This window comes from Anser brachyrhynchus, assembly GCF_964034855.1.
Source record: "Anser brachyrhynchus genome assembly, chromosome: Z".
NCBI lineage: Eukaryota > Metazoa > Chordata > Aves > Anseriformes > Anatidae > Anser > Anser brachyrhynchus.
In genome coordinates this window covers 33,487,269-33,502,488 of record NC_137697.1, presented here as the reverse complement: position 1 = coordinate 33,502,488, position 15,220 = coordinate 33,487,269, and the positions used below count along the sequence as shown (strand labels likewise).

At 37.5% G+C, this 15,220-nt stretch overlaps 1 protein-coding gene across 1 annotated transcript in view; it reads left to right on the top strand.

Annotated features, from left to right (window-relative positions):
• RORB (RAR related orphan receptor B) overlaps positions 1-14,841 on the top strand; it is a 150,403-nt gene extending 135,562 nt beyond the window's left edge. The window contains exons 9-10 of the mRNA XM_080574310.1: positions 4,074-4,186; positions 4,683-14,841. Coding sequence (XP_080430436.1) covers positions 4,074-4,186; positions 4,683-4,838 — 269 coding nt within the window. The 3' untranslated portion in view covers positions 4,839-14,841. The remainder of the gene's footprint in view (positions 1-4,073; positions 4,187-4,682) is intronic.
• The last annotated feature ends 379 nt before the right edge of the window (positions 14,842-15,220 follow it).

Here is a 15,220-nt window from a genome sequence, read left to right as displayed (position 1 = left end):
GCAGCTTCTGTTAAGTAACACAAATAAGTGGAGGTAATTCAAAGTTTTTTTCACCATAATCAAGCTTGAGGTTTGAAACTGGTTGTACTAGATGATATACCTCAGTAATCTGCAGTTTCTCATTTCATGTCCAAGTTGACATGCAATGTCTCCTACTCTTAACCAAAAAAAAAAAAAAAAAAGTAAAAGTGATGTTTGCTGAATATTTCTTGCTGTAGTCTGCAAGCATCTGTATCTTTAGTCATTGAACAAGCAATGAGAAAGACAGGATGGGCTGAAGCATCATGTGCAAGAGTGAAGGCAACCTCTATTCTTTAAAATGACTGCAAGTTTGAGTTGTGCAAATAATTCTCATTTCAGCTGGGCTGCTAAGTTTGTGAATGGGGAGGCAAGAAAAATCAGTACACATTGAATTGACATTGAAAATTGCCATTTTTCTTTCAAAAATAATAAAAAGCAATAGAGAATGAACGGAGAATGAAATAATCCAGGTGTTCCACTTTCTTCATAATAAAGTGTTTTGTCTTGCAAACATAAGTGAACAAATAAAGCACCGGTTCTAAGAGGAAACCACACCAGTAATTCTACCAACTAATTTAGTGACACAGCCACTTCCTTTGAGAAGTGTTCATCTTCAAGTTTTTCTTACACAGAAGCCACCAAAATCCAGAAGGAAAAGCACTGAAAGAGCTGAAACAGTGCTTCTCATATTCTGTATGGGTAGCCACTGATCTGTTGACTTTTTCCCACACTTTTAAGAATATAATCAGAGGTATCTGGGGAATTTGCACAAATTTGCACATGGTTTTTAGTTGGTAGAAACCACATTTCGGGAGACAAAATTAATATCCATTGCTAAATTTTCACCTAGCTCTTGTCATTATTCTAAGAACTCCTGTATTATATACAACATGCTCTGTGACAGATAAATGATGAAGCCTGTACTCCAACAGCCTCAGTCTATTTTTAAGCTCATGCTTTTGGCAGAAAGATAAATCTTTAAGGATTGCTCTCTATCATAATTCTTTCTACTTCCAGTCTGCAACAATAGGCATTGATTTAACAATATTGAAAGGTATGTTTTTGCAACAGCATAAATTTGGAGCCAAACTATGATCCCTAATGATCCCTATGATCCCTAACCTTTTCAATTTTTTTTTCTTTTTCTGATTATCTGCTAAATATTTAGAGGCTTAGTTTTGTCTCTTTTCAGAACATTTGGTGCAGGACACTTTTCATAGAGTCTTCTCCAGAGACAGTCAGACAAATGACAGAATCCTGCTTCTTCTGTGCTGAAATACTCTTCAGCTCCAGTCTCCTGATTTACATTATTTCTATGGATTATTTTAGTGACTGGGGGAGGTATGGAGAAGAGCTCTGAGAAGGAGAGGGATTTTCCTGCACCTTTCCATCTGTACATTAAGATTCATGCCTGTGACAAGACTTAATTTCTTATTTCACAGAATCACAGAATCACAGAATCATCTATATTGGAAGAGACCTCCAAGATCACCTAGTCCAGCCTCTGACCTAACACTAACAAGTCCTCCACTAAAGCATATCACTAAGCTCTACGTCTAAACATCTTGTAAAGACCTCCAGGGATGGTGACTCAACCACTTCCCTGGGCAGCCTATTCCAATGCTTAACAACCCTTTCAGTAAAGAAGTTCCTCCTAATATCCAAGCTAAACCTCCCCTGGTACAACTTTAGCCCATTCCCCCTTGTCCTGTCACCAGGCACGTGGGAGAATAGACCAACCCCCACCTCGCTACAGCCTCCTTTAAGGTACCTATAGAGAGCGATAAGGTCGCCCCTGAGCCTCCTCTTCTCCAGGCTGAACAACCCCAGCTCCCTCAGCTGCTCCTCATAAGACTTGTTCTCCAGACCCCTCACCAGCTTCGTTGCCCTTCTCTGGACTCTCTCGAGCACCTCCATGTCCTTCTTGTAGAGAGGGGCCCAAAACTGAACACAGTACTCGAGGTGCGGCCTCACAAGAGGCGAGTACAGGGGGACAATCACTTCCCTAGCCCTGCTGGCCACACTGTTTCTTATGCAAGCCAGGATGCTGTTGGCCTTCTTGGCCACCTGAGCACACTGCTGGCTCATATTCAGCCGACTATCCACCAATACTCCCAGGTCCTTCTCTGCCAGGCAGCTTTCCAGCCACTCATCTCCCAGCCTGTAGCTCTGCTTGGGGTTGTTACACCCCAGATGCAGGACCCGGCACTTGGCCTTGAACTTCATACAGTTGGCCTCAGCCCATCGCTCCAGCCTATCCAGATCCTCCTGCAGAGCCTTCCTACCCTCGAGCAGAGCAACACATGCACCTAACTTGGTGTCATCTGCAAACTTACAGAGGGTGCACTTGATCCCCTCATCCAGATCATCGATAAAGATATTAAAGAGAACTGACCCCAGTACTGAGCCCTGCGGGACTAGTAACCGGCCTCCAACTAGATTTAACTCCATTCACCACGACTCTTTGGGCCTGGCTATCCAGCCAGTTTTTAACCCAACAAAGCGTACGCCAGTCCAAGCCACGAGCAGCCAGTTTCTTGAGGAGAAAGTTGTGGGAAACGGTGTCAAAAGCCTTACTGAAATCAAGGTAGACCACATCCACAGCCTTTCCCTCATCCACTAACTATGTCACTTTGTCATAGAAGATCAGGTTCATCAAGCAGGACCTGCCTTTCGTAAAACCATGCTGACTGGGCCTGATCGCCTGCTTGCCCTGCAAGTGCCGCATGATGACACTCGAGATAATCTGCTCCATGAGTTTCCCTGGCACTGAGGTCAAACTAACAGGCCTATAGTTCCCCAGGTCTACCCTCCGGCCCTTCTTGTACATGGGCGTCACGTTTGCTAGCCACCAGTCGACTGGGACCTCCCCGGATAGCCAGGAAAGCCTGATAGCCTCCTGGAAAGCTAAAATCTATAGATCCAAGAATCAGTCTGGATAGTGAAAGAGGGAGAAACAAGTTTACAGCATGGGAACTCAGAAGGTTTAGTGGTGCTGTAAATGGGTATCAGGAAGAGGTTCTTCACCAAAAGGGTTGTCACACACTGCAACAGGCTCCCCAGAGATGTAGTCATGGCACCAAGCCTGTCGGAGTTTAAGAAGTGTTTGGACTGTGCTCTTAGTCATCTAGTCTGAATTTTTGGGTAGACCTGTGTGGTGCCAGGAGTTGGACTCAATGATCCTAGTGGGTCCCTTCTAACTCAGGATATTCTATGATTCTGTGATTCTATAAACACAGCATATTACTCATTTGGAGATTGTCTTGGGGTCTGCTACTTCATTTTGTGTATGGTTGTTTCCAGAAGCTATGACTTGAGAGAATATACTTTTTTTTTTTTAATCTCCTAAACTTGGGGTTTGAGATCAGTAAAAGTCCAAACAACTGTAATTGTTATTCTGCCATATAATCTTTATTTGTTGTTTAAAAATAGAACATTTTTAAATAATGAGAAATTTGCACTTCAAGACTTTGCAACAGCTTATTATTCTTTGCATTATTAAATAAATTCTTTTGAAGGAAGACATTTCTTTTTATACAGAATATAATATTTGGTCTCATAAAGTTAGCCTAATAAATAACAGGATACATTTTGTTTTATTCTTTTGATTATTATATTATTTTCAAATATGTGACTGTTTTGATTAATATGCTTATTTTTTATGTACTAAGACACTAAGATGACATGACGTCTTTTTTACCTAGGCAATATGAAGTTAGAACACTGATTACCATGAAAGTATAATAAAATGCTTGGATCTTGTTTCATTTCTACTCCCATTTTACCTTTTAACATGCTGGTTCACACAAACAAACGCAGAGCCAATATTGTATTGCTGTACACTCAGTATGTGTTAATTAATCTCTCCAGTGATCCTTTAATGGATTAAGATACTTTGCTTCTGAAACCATGTTTTAATTATCATGCAGTCCTCCCTCATGAGAATTATGATTGCTGTGAATGCTTGCCAGCATGGGACACTGAGTTCATCCATGAGCATGTACCACATCTGTGCTTTTCTTGGCTTTATCTCTTCCCTTCCTTTTTCTTAGATCGAGCCTGGTTAATAGAGCCAAGGAAGGTCCAGAAGCTTCAGGAAAAAATATACTTTGCACTTCAGCATGTGATCCAGAAGAACCATCTTGATGATGAGACTTTGACGAAGGTAAATTGTTAAAACAAGGAGCTAAGCACTCCTCAGTCATGTGTCTCTTTTTGTAGCCACTTCTCCATTGCTGCATTAATGTAAGTTAAAATCATCACACTAAATGCTTTCATTATATAGAAGAAGTAAGCATTGCTGTTGTACTCTTCTTCTTGGTTTTGTCTTTCCTCGTAGTTCATATTTTGTTCTATCCATTAATTGCTTTATTTGGTACCCTAGAAAGAGTGGGACCACTTCAAAAAAATACCCCTAGAGAAGGTTCCTTGTTAAATACTGTTTTGGCACTTGTCTCAAGTTTCGAGGACAATTGTTTTTAGCCTTTAACTGTACTTGAACAGTGGCCTTATCCAAGGTCTGGATAGGTAGTTTTGATGGAGTTCAGGATATTGCATTCAGTTAACCAAAAAGATACTATATTAATTCACTCTGGAAACTGTAATTTGTACTAAATTTATTTCCTCCCTCTTCCTTTTCTTCTTATTTCAATGTCTCACAGTTAATAGCCAAGATACCAACCATTACTGCACTTTGCAACTTGCACGGAGAGAAACTACAGGTATTTAAACAGTCTCATCCAGATATAGTGAACACACTGTTTCCTCCCTTATATAAGGAGCTTTTCAATCCAGACTCAACCACTGGCTGCAAGTGAAGGGGATAATAAAATTTTCACGTAGTCATGGAATGCATCACTGTTAAGACAAAAAGAAATGTTTTCATAATGAACTTATTAAAAATGTCACTACTGCAACACTAGGAATGTTCTGCACTTAATAGAATTATTTTTCACCGCTACAGTTTGAAGAATGTAAATATGCAACTCTGAGTGGGGATGTCCTTTTTCTCTTTTCTTTGTTTACTTTTTTTTTTTAAACTGACAATGAATATAAAATATAGTACACTGGGTGTTACCTTTTTTTTTAATTTTATTTTATTGGGATATGTTTTGGGAGACAACTGTTCATAGAATTTTATTGTAGATATAAATGAGAATAGAGCAGTACTTTGCAGTATTACTCTTGCTGTTTATTGTTCAAATATAATTTAAGAAAATTCCACTTATTAGACTTGCCTATTTCTATGTTTTTAGATAGTTTAATGCATGTGGAAATTTGTAGCTGTCTTGGAAATTATTGTGCATGTATGAAATACGTATATATATATGTATATGTGCTATATACTCATATATATATATATATATATATATGTATGTATTATATGCATACATGCTGTAGCTTAAAAGTCCCATGCCTACTTTTAAAGGATGCTCAGCTAGGCTGTCATGCATTTCTTGCTCTCCAAGTAATGTATTAGATTTACTTTGGGCAATCACAATTTGCTTTACCAGTCAGAGTTAAATCATCATCTGCCAATGTGTAATGACAAGATCACTCCTGAGACATGTAATGTAGTGCATGTATGCAGTCTGTAGAGGAAACATCAGGAATGTATCAATGGTGCAAAAGCCTTGTCTGGACGATTTTAGTGGAGAGAAGAGAAGCTTTTTCGGAATTCTCCCTGTCACAGGGATACAGCACATATAAAAGTGAACGTTTTAGGATATGATGTCAGTGAAGTGTCTGAAATACAGAATAAAAACATAGACTGTCCCACCCACACATTTTTCTGATTCCACAAAAGATTTTATTTTATATATACTTCTTTGAAGAGTAGTTTCAAGACTTGGCTTGTTTTTTTGCTTAACTCAATGGAAAGACTTAGTGAACTCAGCGAAAACCATAGGAAGCCTAAAACGTAGCTCTGAGCGAGGGAGGGAGGGAGGGAGGAGGAAAGTCAAAGCGAGCAATGGCCATGGTTACAAAGTGAACATAACTATCACTATTTCTGACATAGCCTCATCTAGATGAGACTGATGGTTTCCATTCCACATATAGATACATATATGTTACATGCACATACACTTATGTGTGTATATATATACATATACATCGGGATGATTTTATGCACTCTTCAGGAGGCAAGCAAAAGATTCAGGCTATCTTTTTGTCTCTCTTTGAATTGATTTTATGTGCATTTATTTGTTTGCAAAACCAAAGGCAAACATAGGAGGGAGTTAAGAAACATAGAATGACTACTACAGACCTAAAGTTGGGGATTTATTAATTTTAACTGCAGTCATGATTAACGTATTTGGAGTCTGCCAGAGACAAAAAACATAAACTTTTTGCCTGTGGAAGAACAGGTATTCAGTTCCTGTCACGGCTCTGTCCTTAACATCACTTTTACCTGTTGTGAACTTTTCCTGAGAAGTCTCTTCAGGGGACACCAGCGGAGGAAGTAGAACAGAAATAAGAGGATGCAGAAACAAGTGAAAAAGAAATGAAGCAAATGCAGGGTCATAAGCAGATGCATTTCTTTATTTCAAATCACATTGAAGGCAATGTGAGCTGAGGCCTGGTGAGGAGGAGCGTGCTGGCAGGCAGGCTGAAGGCACCACTGTCTACCAGGTCACTCCCAGAGCAGTGCTGCTGGGAGCCCATGGGGACGCAGCTGGGCCTCATGGTGGGTGCAGAAACTTGGCTTGTGGCAGCGATAACTCAAGGCCTCTGGCTTTTCCAGGAGACCACACAGCTCCTGTATCAGTCCAATGCTCCATTTTCTGCATCATCTAGTAATTCAATGCCTATTTCAGGCACACTTGATGATGTTTCCCCCAGCCCTCCGCCAACCAGTTTGCAAGTATACATGCACTGTTTTAGCACTCCGAGACCTGATACAAGAGCAGTTACAATCTCCCAGCTAATAAATATTTAAGTCCATTCCAGCTTATATATATATGTAACCTGCACAAGCAAGTTAGTTGTGCTGAGAAGAATTTTGTTGTGAACATGGCACAATCTTCCAAATTACTTGGTCCTATACAAAATAAATCTTTAAAACACCTTTTTCTTCCACCAAATTCAGAGCATGTTTTCTGACCATTACATTGAAATGTCTTCGGTTAACATAGTAAAACATTGCTCTTGATTCTTCTTTATACCACTTAAACCCTAAGACTGGCATCCTCTTAGAAGGTGATCTATCTGCTTGCAGCCTTTTACATGGCAAATCTGTGAATAGGACTCCAAATTCCACCTCTTTCTAATATCAAAAAAACATAACTAACCATATTTATGCATGGTCAACTTGAACGTATTTGGAAAAAAAAAAAGTCAAGTTAAACTGAATCCCACAGGAGTTCAATTTTAACTGCAGGGGATTCATGTTTTTCTTCTCTTTTTCAATACAAGAACATATCTATCTATCTATCTGTCTATCTATCTATCTATCTATCTATCTCTCTATCTATCTATCTATCTATTTGTTTGAAGTCCTTTATAAACTCATTCTCAGTATAAGTAACATATTCAGCTAAGCCACAGGATATAGAATGTGATAAATATTACTGTTCTTATTGTTGGTAAATGAAGTTTGTTATGTTTAGAAACAATCCACAATTATGCATTACATCTTGAAAATGTTTTATTCTTTTCAAACAAGCTAATCAGTCTTTAGCTGACATTATGACTTATGTCTTAGGCAGGATGGCAAAATGGAGATCACCAGTGAAAATGACATATTATTTAATAATTATCCATAGGGAATTTCATCCTTAAAGCACTATTCTTAAATCACTGCAACCTCATGATCTCTTCAGTAAGATTTGACCAAATCAGTAAGGTTTACTTACCCTTTTTTAAAGATAAAGAAATGAAGGTAAAGAAGTTAAATGACTTACCAGAAACCACAGAGGTAGCAGTGTGCAGTCTGGGGTGAGAAATCGATTCTCTCCTTTTGTCGTAAAACCATGGAGAATCTGGTATGCAAAAATTCTCATTGTCATCGATAGGCTATAGCCTGTACAAACAATTACAAATATTGCTAAACAAATTATTATCTTAAAATAATGTTAATTATCAACAGCTTGTTCTACTTTTGGTTCTACTTTTATAGAATTTGAGGAACTAATTCTGTTATTTATTTGAGAAACAGAAAATTTTTCTCATACATTATTTATTTGTGCTAATTAGAGCTGATAACATTTATTTAATTTTCTGTGATTTTGGACTGACCACATAGGTCAAGTAGTACTTCTTCTGCCCTTCGTTGACTGAGTATAGAATAACAAAAAAATACCACATGCTAAAGACTGGATTTTTGTTGTCTTTGTTTGTACAAAGTCATTTGTACACAGTTTCAAATTCTCAGTGTTAGATTTTGTATGTTCCAGTTATCCAAGTAAATAACCACAGACCACTCACAAAATGCATTTCAGACAATATTGGTGCAGTGTTTTATTTCTTGTTGGCTTTCATTAGTCTGCAACAATATCTGAAGCCCTTCAATTAAATCTCTAGAACTGGAACTTGTCACACCTGCTCTGTGTAGTAATTGGTTATGTTTATTGATTTTTTTAGTGACAAGCTCTTCACACAGGACACAATTTTTAATGACTGATTAATTCTTGATATTTAACATATTTAAAACATATATTGAATCTTCTAGAATTGCTCTCAGATAATTGAAACACATTGATCTAAATTTTCCTTGGCATCAAGCAGGCAGATGTAGACTGTTATACTGCCACAGAGACTTCACTTTGGTGTAAATGTCACTCTAGCCAGCTCTTTGCATAAAGAATTAATTCCAAGAGTCATATTTTCTTCTAATGGAAAGAATGCTTTAGTGATTGCTAGGGAAAAAAAATAAAAAAGGAAAAAAATGAAAAAGAAAAACAAACCAACACAAACAAACAGCGTAATAGAAGGCATTTAGTTGAATCAACTAGTTTCCAAAAACAATGTATATTTTAAGATTGCTTTATGATAGGCAGCATTTAGGAATTGATTTGGCATGTTGTCAAGCTCCCTGAGCTATAACTAGGTCCGCTAAAAATGGAGGCATCTCAGCACAGCACAGAAGGTGCTCAACCCCTCACAAAGTCAGACCTTTGATGTTAAGAGGTCCCCTCTGAGCTTTGTGGAGCACAGTCAGATGTCATCATACTTGCTCTTTAATGCTTTTCCTTCACACTTTCTGCTGTTCATTTCTGCTACATTTCACAGGGACCAGTTTATTCTCTCTGTTGTGCCTTGAGCACCAATGCTGTCTCAATGCCTGTGCAAGGTTATGGTGCTCCAGTTGGAGCAGCTACTGGATTTGCCTGTGAATATAAGTTTTATTATACGACTTTCGTTGTTCATTTTCATGGTAGCAGCATGCACAGGTGTACACTTCCTTTTGGGTTAATTTTGCTAGTATTTCTGACATACAAACTTCTACACAAAGAGGATGCAAAGCTGTTCTCACGTGCTGACCCCGCAGCCTCCCACCACTGAGCTGTAGGAGCTGCTCCAAGGCTGCAGCACTCTGCAAAGCAGTCACGCAGCACAGCTAGAGAAGTGCAGCTGATTATTACATTCTCCACTGTCTTTCTCACCCCCCCGTAAAGCTGTGCTACAAAGCACAGATGAAACACATCCAGGCTCCCTGCATCTTCCTTCCCTCTGACTGTGCATTGATTGTGCCATTTCCAGAAGGACCGAGGTCCAGCCTGGAAGCAGATTATTTTCAGAGTCATTGCCTATTAGATATCATAGGAATATAGCACTGCACAATCAGACCAAACTGAAACATGGCACAATCTTTTTTAAGTACATGTGAAATGGAAACCTGAGATGGCTTTCTTCTCCTGACAGTAACAGAGTATACACACCTACCAACCTATCCCAGCACTTTCTGCCTCCACTCTGGAGACTTACTTCTATCTCTGATATCCATTACAAGCAGCATGTTGGAGACCCAGTCCTCTTCTTTCTTTTTTATTTTTCATGCTTTGTAAATGACAATCACTGCTTGATGCAGATATTGCACTGTATGCCACTCAGGGATGTTTCATTATTAAAAATAGCTATATAAGTATAATGGTGATAATAAGGAAGAGAATGCTAGAGGCTTTGAAGGGCACTGGTTGAGCCGCCCAAATGAACACAATCCAGACAAGGCTTTCAAGCCAGTGAAGTAATATTGCTATAAACTGTTATAAACTGAATTCACTGTCAGAGTTTCCTCAGTTTGGTGCAGGATTTACTTAACTTGTTGTTTCACAGTTAGTGGAGCACTACTGACCAGTCAGTTTATGGTGTTAAGTCCTTTTGGAAACAAAATGCAAGCAAGCTTTCTACGAGTTACTGAACTTAGGCAATTGACAAAAGAAAGTGCTGTTTAAAGGTACTGAGTTTAGGTACCGTTAATGTGAGCTCATATTCAGAAATGCTGCAGGCATGTAAGAAGAAAGGCTAAGATGTGGAGTAAATGGTAACGTCAACAATGGCAGCAATGGTTTTGCTGAGCTACCACATGGAGAAATGCCTATACAGATCGAATAGTATAAAATTAAATGCCTAACAGCTGCCCTTTCCTCTCAGGGATACACAATGTCACAGCTACCCCCAAGCCTTTGTAGCAATGCTTCTCCATGACATGACCAGTCCTCTTCTCATCCCAAGGGGAAAAAAAAAACATCTTAAAACTGCATTGGTGAAAAAACTCCCATTTCCTAGTAATGAGAGATGAGAAATGCACTTCTGCTAATCCCTAACTTTACACTAAATATTTTCGTAGAGCTATCTTTACAAGAACTCATACAAAAAGGTAAATTTCAGTGGATTATCTTGCCAGCCCTTGATTTAATTTAATTTCTCCAAACAATAGGTTTTCCTCAGCTCTAATAATGACCATTGTTGCTATTCTTTTACTGAGTATGTATGAGTTCTGACTCTTTCCATCTTCTGAAATCACTACACCTAGAGATGAGTGGGCAACCACATCAGGAGGTGGAAAGAAGAGGCCAATATCCCTATGCATAAAGGCTTTCATAATAGTATTCTTCACTGACTGTCCCATGGCAACTTTACTTTTAATTTTCAGGTTGCTGGGAGCTATGTCTAAATGACTAAAATTCTTGCTAGCATGATAACTGCCCATTAAAAAGAACAATCTTCTGGCCAAAGAATCTTGCCTCTCTTTTCTTCTCCTTTTACTCTTAGTTCATAACGAATGAGGCCTGGAGTGCTGAATGACTCACCTTTGCTCTTTCTGAAAGATGACGTTCACCTGCAGTCTGCAAGGAAGGCTGCATCCAGTAGACAGGAAGCAGGCTCCTTCCTCCTCTTCCTCCCAGCCTCCATGTCCTCATTTAGCTGTACCGTCCCTGCATGTGTTGTCCCTGGAAGTCAGACTTATGGGAATAAACCCTAAATTTACCATCCTAGAAATGGTCTGCAGTAGACCACTTAACCAAAAGAACCAATCGTATATGCAGTCTAAACTGCAGACAAAAGCTCTTGTGATGTAAAATTTCTCCAGTGGTAACTCATGGATCAGTAACTCACTTAAAAAGGCAGCCCAAATGTTCAGTGACATAATGGATGTGTCAGTGTTGTGTAAACAATCCTTCCATTTTGCGTGTGCTGACAGAATAAAGCAATGCACAAAATGCTCTGGGAAAGGAAGGTTATTTCCTGGGTGTTACGGCAGGCAGTGAGGGTAATATTGCTTACAGTGAGTTCAGTAACACAATGTACTACATTTGCATAATTCCATCATCCTCACAGTTCAAGCACAGTACATAGGAGGAGAAAGAAAACATCATTGGATATAGCAGCAATAAATAAATTATAAGTGTTTCTTTGTAATTGTACATGCAGAAAATGTTTGCTTTGCACGTCGTCTTCTGTAGAATAACATAAAGAAAAAATCATCTAATGTAGATATCACAATGTTTTTGTGTATTTGTTGGAATTGTTGGGTGGAGCTGCTAATTTGTGATCGAAGATACTGCTGTTGGAAAAAAATGTATGTGCTTCAAGAAAAGGCTGAGACCCTTGTTTATGGCTATACATTGGCAACAGTAAAGTATGTTCAATATAAAACTCTTTCTGGATAGAATGAAAGAATTGTCTCCTAATTTTCAATATTGTGATCACGTTGGTCCCTTATTATTTGACCAACGAATAACTGACTGCACGGAAAAACAAGCAGGGCCAGATGGGCAACCGCAAAGAACAGGCTTTACCTTGAAGACTGTTTCAGACAAAACCAGCTTATTTAAAATAAAAATAAATAAATAAATAAATAAATAAAAATAATAAATGAAAAAAGCACTTATACTTGTCTTGATTAGACACACAGCTTAATAAGTCAAAGTTACTACATTAGGCTGTCAGCTTCTATGGGGATTCAGATTCAGATGCACTACAGTTGTGTTTTTTTAATGTGTCACTTCAATGTCAGAATCAGGCAAAAAAGGTGTTTTGTCGTTAATCAGAAATGTTAATAATATGTTACCCTATGAAGTGTGGACTACATATTCTCGTGCAGTAGACAGGGATTTATTCATAGACTTATTCTTAAAATTCACGGAGTATCATAGCAAGTGAACTAGTGGTGGTAGTCTTTGCCTCATGCATGACTGCAATGTGTCCTTTGGTAGGCTACAGGGAGTGAGCGGCTCTGTGATTGTACTTCTGGCCACAAATAAAGCACAACAGAATTCTAAGTAAGCACCCAGATAAATCAAGCACATGGGGTGTTTTGAGATTTATGCTAATCGCTGTGAGATAATTCCCATGTTAAACTAATTACTCCAGATGTAATGAATGGATGGTATAAATTAAGAATCAGAATAGCAACAAATCCCTTATTTTACAACTGCACTGTCTGCCTCATCTGATTAACACTAAAGAAAGTTACTTAAAAACTAAACAAACAAAACAAGAGAGAAACCTGAGTATGTATTGTAGAAATGTAGAAGACAAATAAAATATTTTTTCAAATGTAATTACTTTTAATATATGCTTGTGGAAGGTCTAATACTATGTATGCTGTCTCTGTAATTTTTGCTGTATATAACTGGGGACAGTGAATACACTGATTTTTTCTATGTCTCTGTTTAAGCATAAGAGTTTGTAATGATTTTTTTTAAAGAGGAAAAACATCAAAGAGCAAATTATGTAATTGTTTCCTATAAGTGTATTGTACTCTTCAGTTTTTATGGAAACTGATTGTAATAGATAAAGCCTTTTGACCAGCCGTTGATGTTTAGTGTATACTTCTGTTTGTAATGGGGAACAAAAAAAAAAAAAAAAGATGGGGCTGTCAATCAAACCTGCTCCCACTGAGTCTGTACAGTGAGAATTGTATTAATACCTACAGACTGCATTTGACTAATAAGAAAGGTTGATTAAGCTAATAATGTTTCCTTACAGCATATGGCTTTTATGAATTCTTCTGGCATGGATTATATTAGTAGAAACATTTTTTCTTTTCAATGAGCAAAATATTTTTATATGCTTTTCTTATTCAAATCTGAGGTCAGGTCACTCACTAGCTGTAATCTGAAGCCATAACTGACCTTCACCAAATACCTGTTTTAAAAATCATAATAGAAAATGAAATTATGTCCAATTCATCAGCAGCTATAATAACACAGGCAGGAGCATAAATAACACAAAAATTATTTGGATGCTTTTCCTGCATCCCAATGTGACTTTAATGGCTAGTATTTTCTGATTACCAATTTATAAAAAACAAAAAAAGAAAAAAAAAGAAAAAAACATAATTAAAATAGATATTTAGATTTAAATGAAGCTTTCTAATATTTTTGAAATATTCCTGCAAATGCTTCCTTGCTTTTAGGATTATGAGAGAAACTGTTTTTTCATATACTTCCCACTTTCAAATATGTAATTTTTTTATTCTATTTCCAGTTCATTTTGTTAGAGTCAAATGAGATGCTAAGACCCAGATCTCCAAGCCCTAAGCTGTTTGGTGCTTGGCTGTAGCTACATAGTTGTAAATCAATTTGATTTGATTTGGGAGGGAGGGATGGGGAGGGTGTGCTACTTGAGGAGTATGCTTACCACTGTTGGTAACGCACAAGAGTTGCATTGTCTGACAAGACATATGTTAAAAACAATAACAACAACAACAATAAAATAAAAATAATGCTCAGAATGAATCATTCTGAAAAGCTGAATGAAAATTCCTTTCTAAAATCAAATTCCTCACAGAGTTAACAGTGGGTTGGTTTTTTGTTTTGTTTTGTTTTGTTTTGTTTTGTTTTGTTTTTTCCTGAAGCTCAATTGTATAGTAATTATGATATATCTTAACCGGCTTGTAGATTGAAAAAGCAAAACCACATATGAGCAATGATTTGCTGGGTAAAAATCTCGTTTAATTGAAATCAGTGGCAAAACCCCCATTGATTTCTGTGGAGCCAGGAGTTCATCCAGCATTTCTACATCTGCAGTTTTCTTCTGATCTTTATCCCTTGTTTAATATAACTGACCTAATTTATGTGTAAGTGAGTAAAACTACAGCCTGATTCATTTAGAAAGTGACCATTGAGGTTTTTATTTTTTATCATGAATTTCCTAGGACCAGCATCCCTGTCAAATGAAAAGGTTCTATATTACTTTAGAATGTAATAGATTTTGTCTTATTTTATGTCCTGTAAATTATTAGTTCAATACTGTTAGCATTCCATAATAATGCACACATGATTTTTGAATGTTTTCTGTAAATGACAATCAATGTTGAAGTTCCTTTCTTTAATGCTGAAGAAAATTAAAAAAAAATGCATAAGAAAAAAACTGGTTTGTTACTTTTCTCCCCCTTCCTTTGAATCACCTGGATCCACCAGGAAGAAGTACTGTGTATGCATTTTCAAATGACAATAGTAAAAATAAAAACCTAAACATAAAGAGTCTATACTTATTTTCATGATTTCTCTTGACCTATTGAATTAAGTATCGCATGTTTTTCCATCAATGCACCAAAAGTGGATCTGCTTTGCAATTTAAATTATAGCTGCAACTTTTGAATATGCAAATTGTTAGATTTATTCATTTATTTCTCTATTTAATTTAAGGAAAGCCTCAGCTACTAGAAGAGCAAAAGACTTAAAGCTAGAGATGCTTGAATTAAGGCAAACTGCACAATGTAACAGCAGGTTATCTAACTGAAAATAAG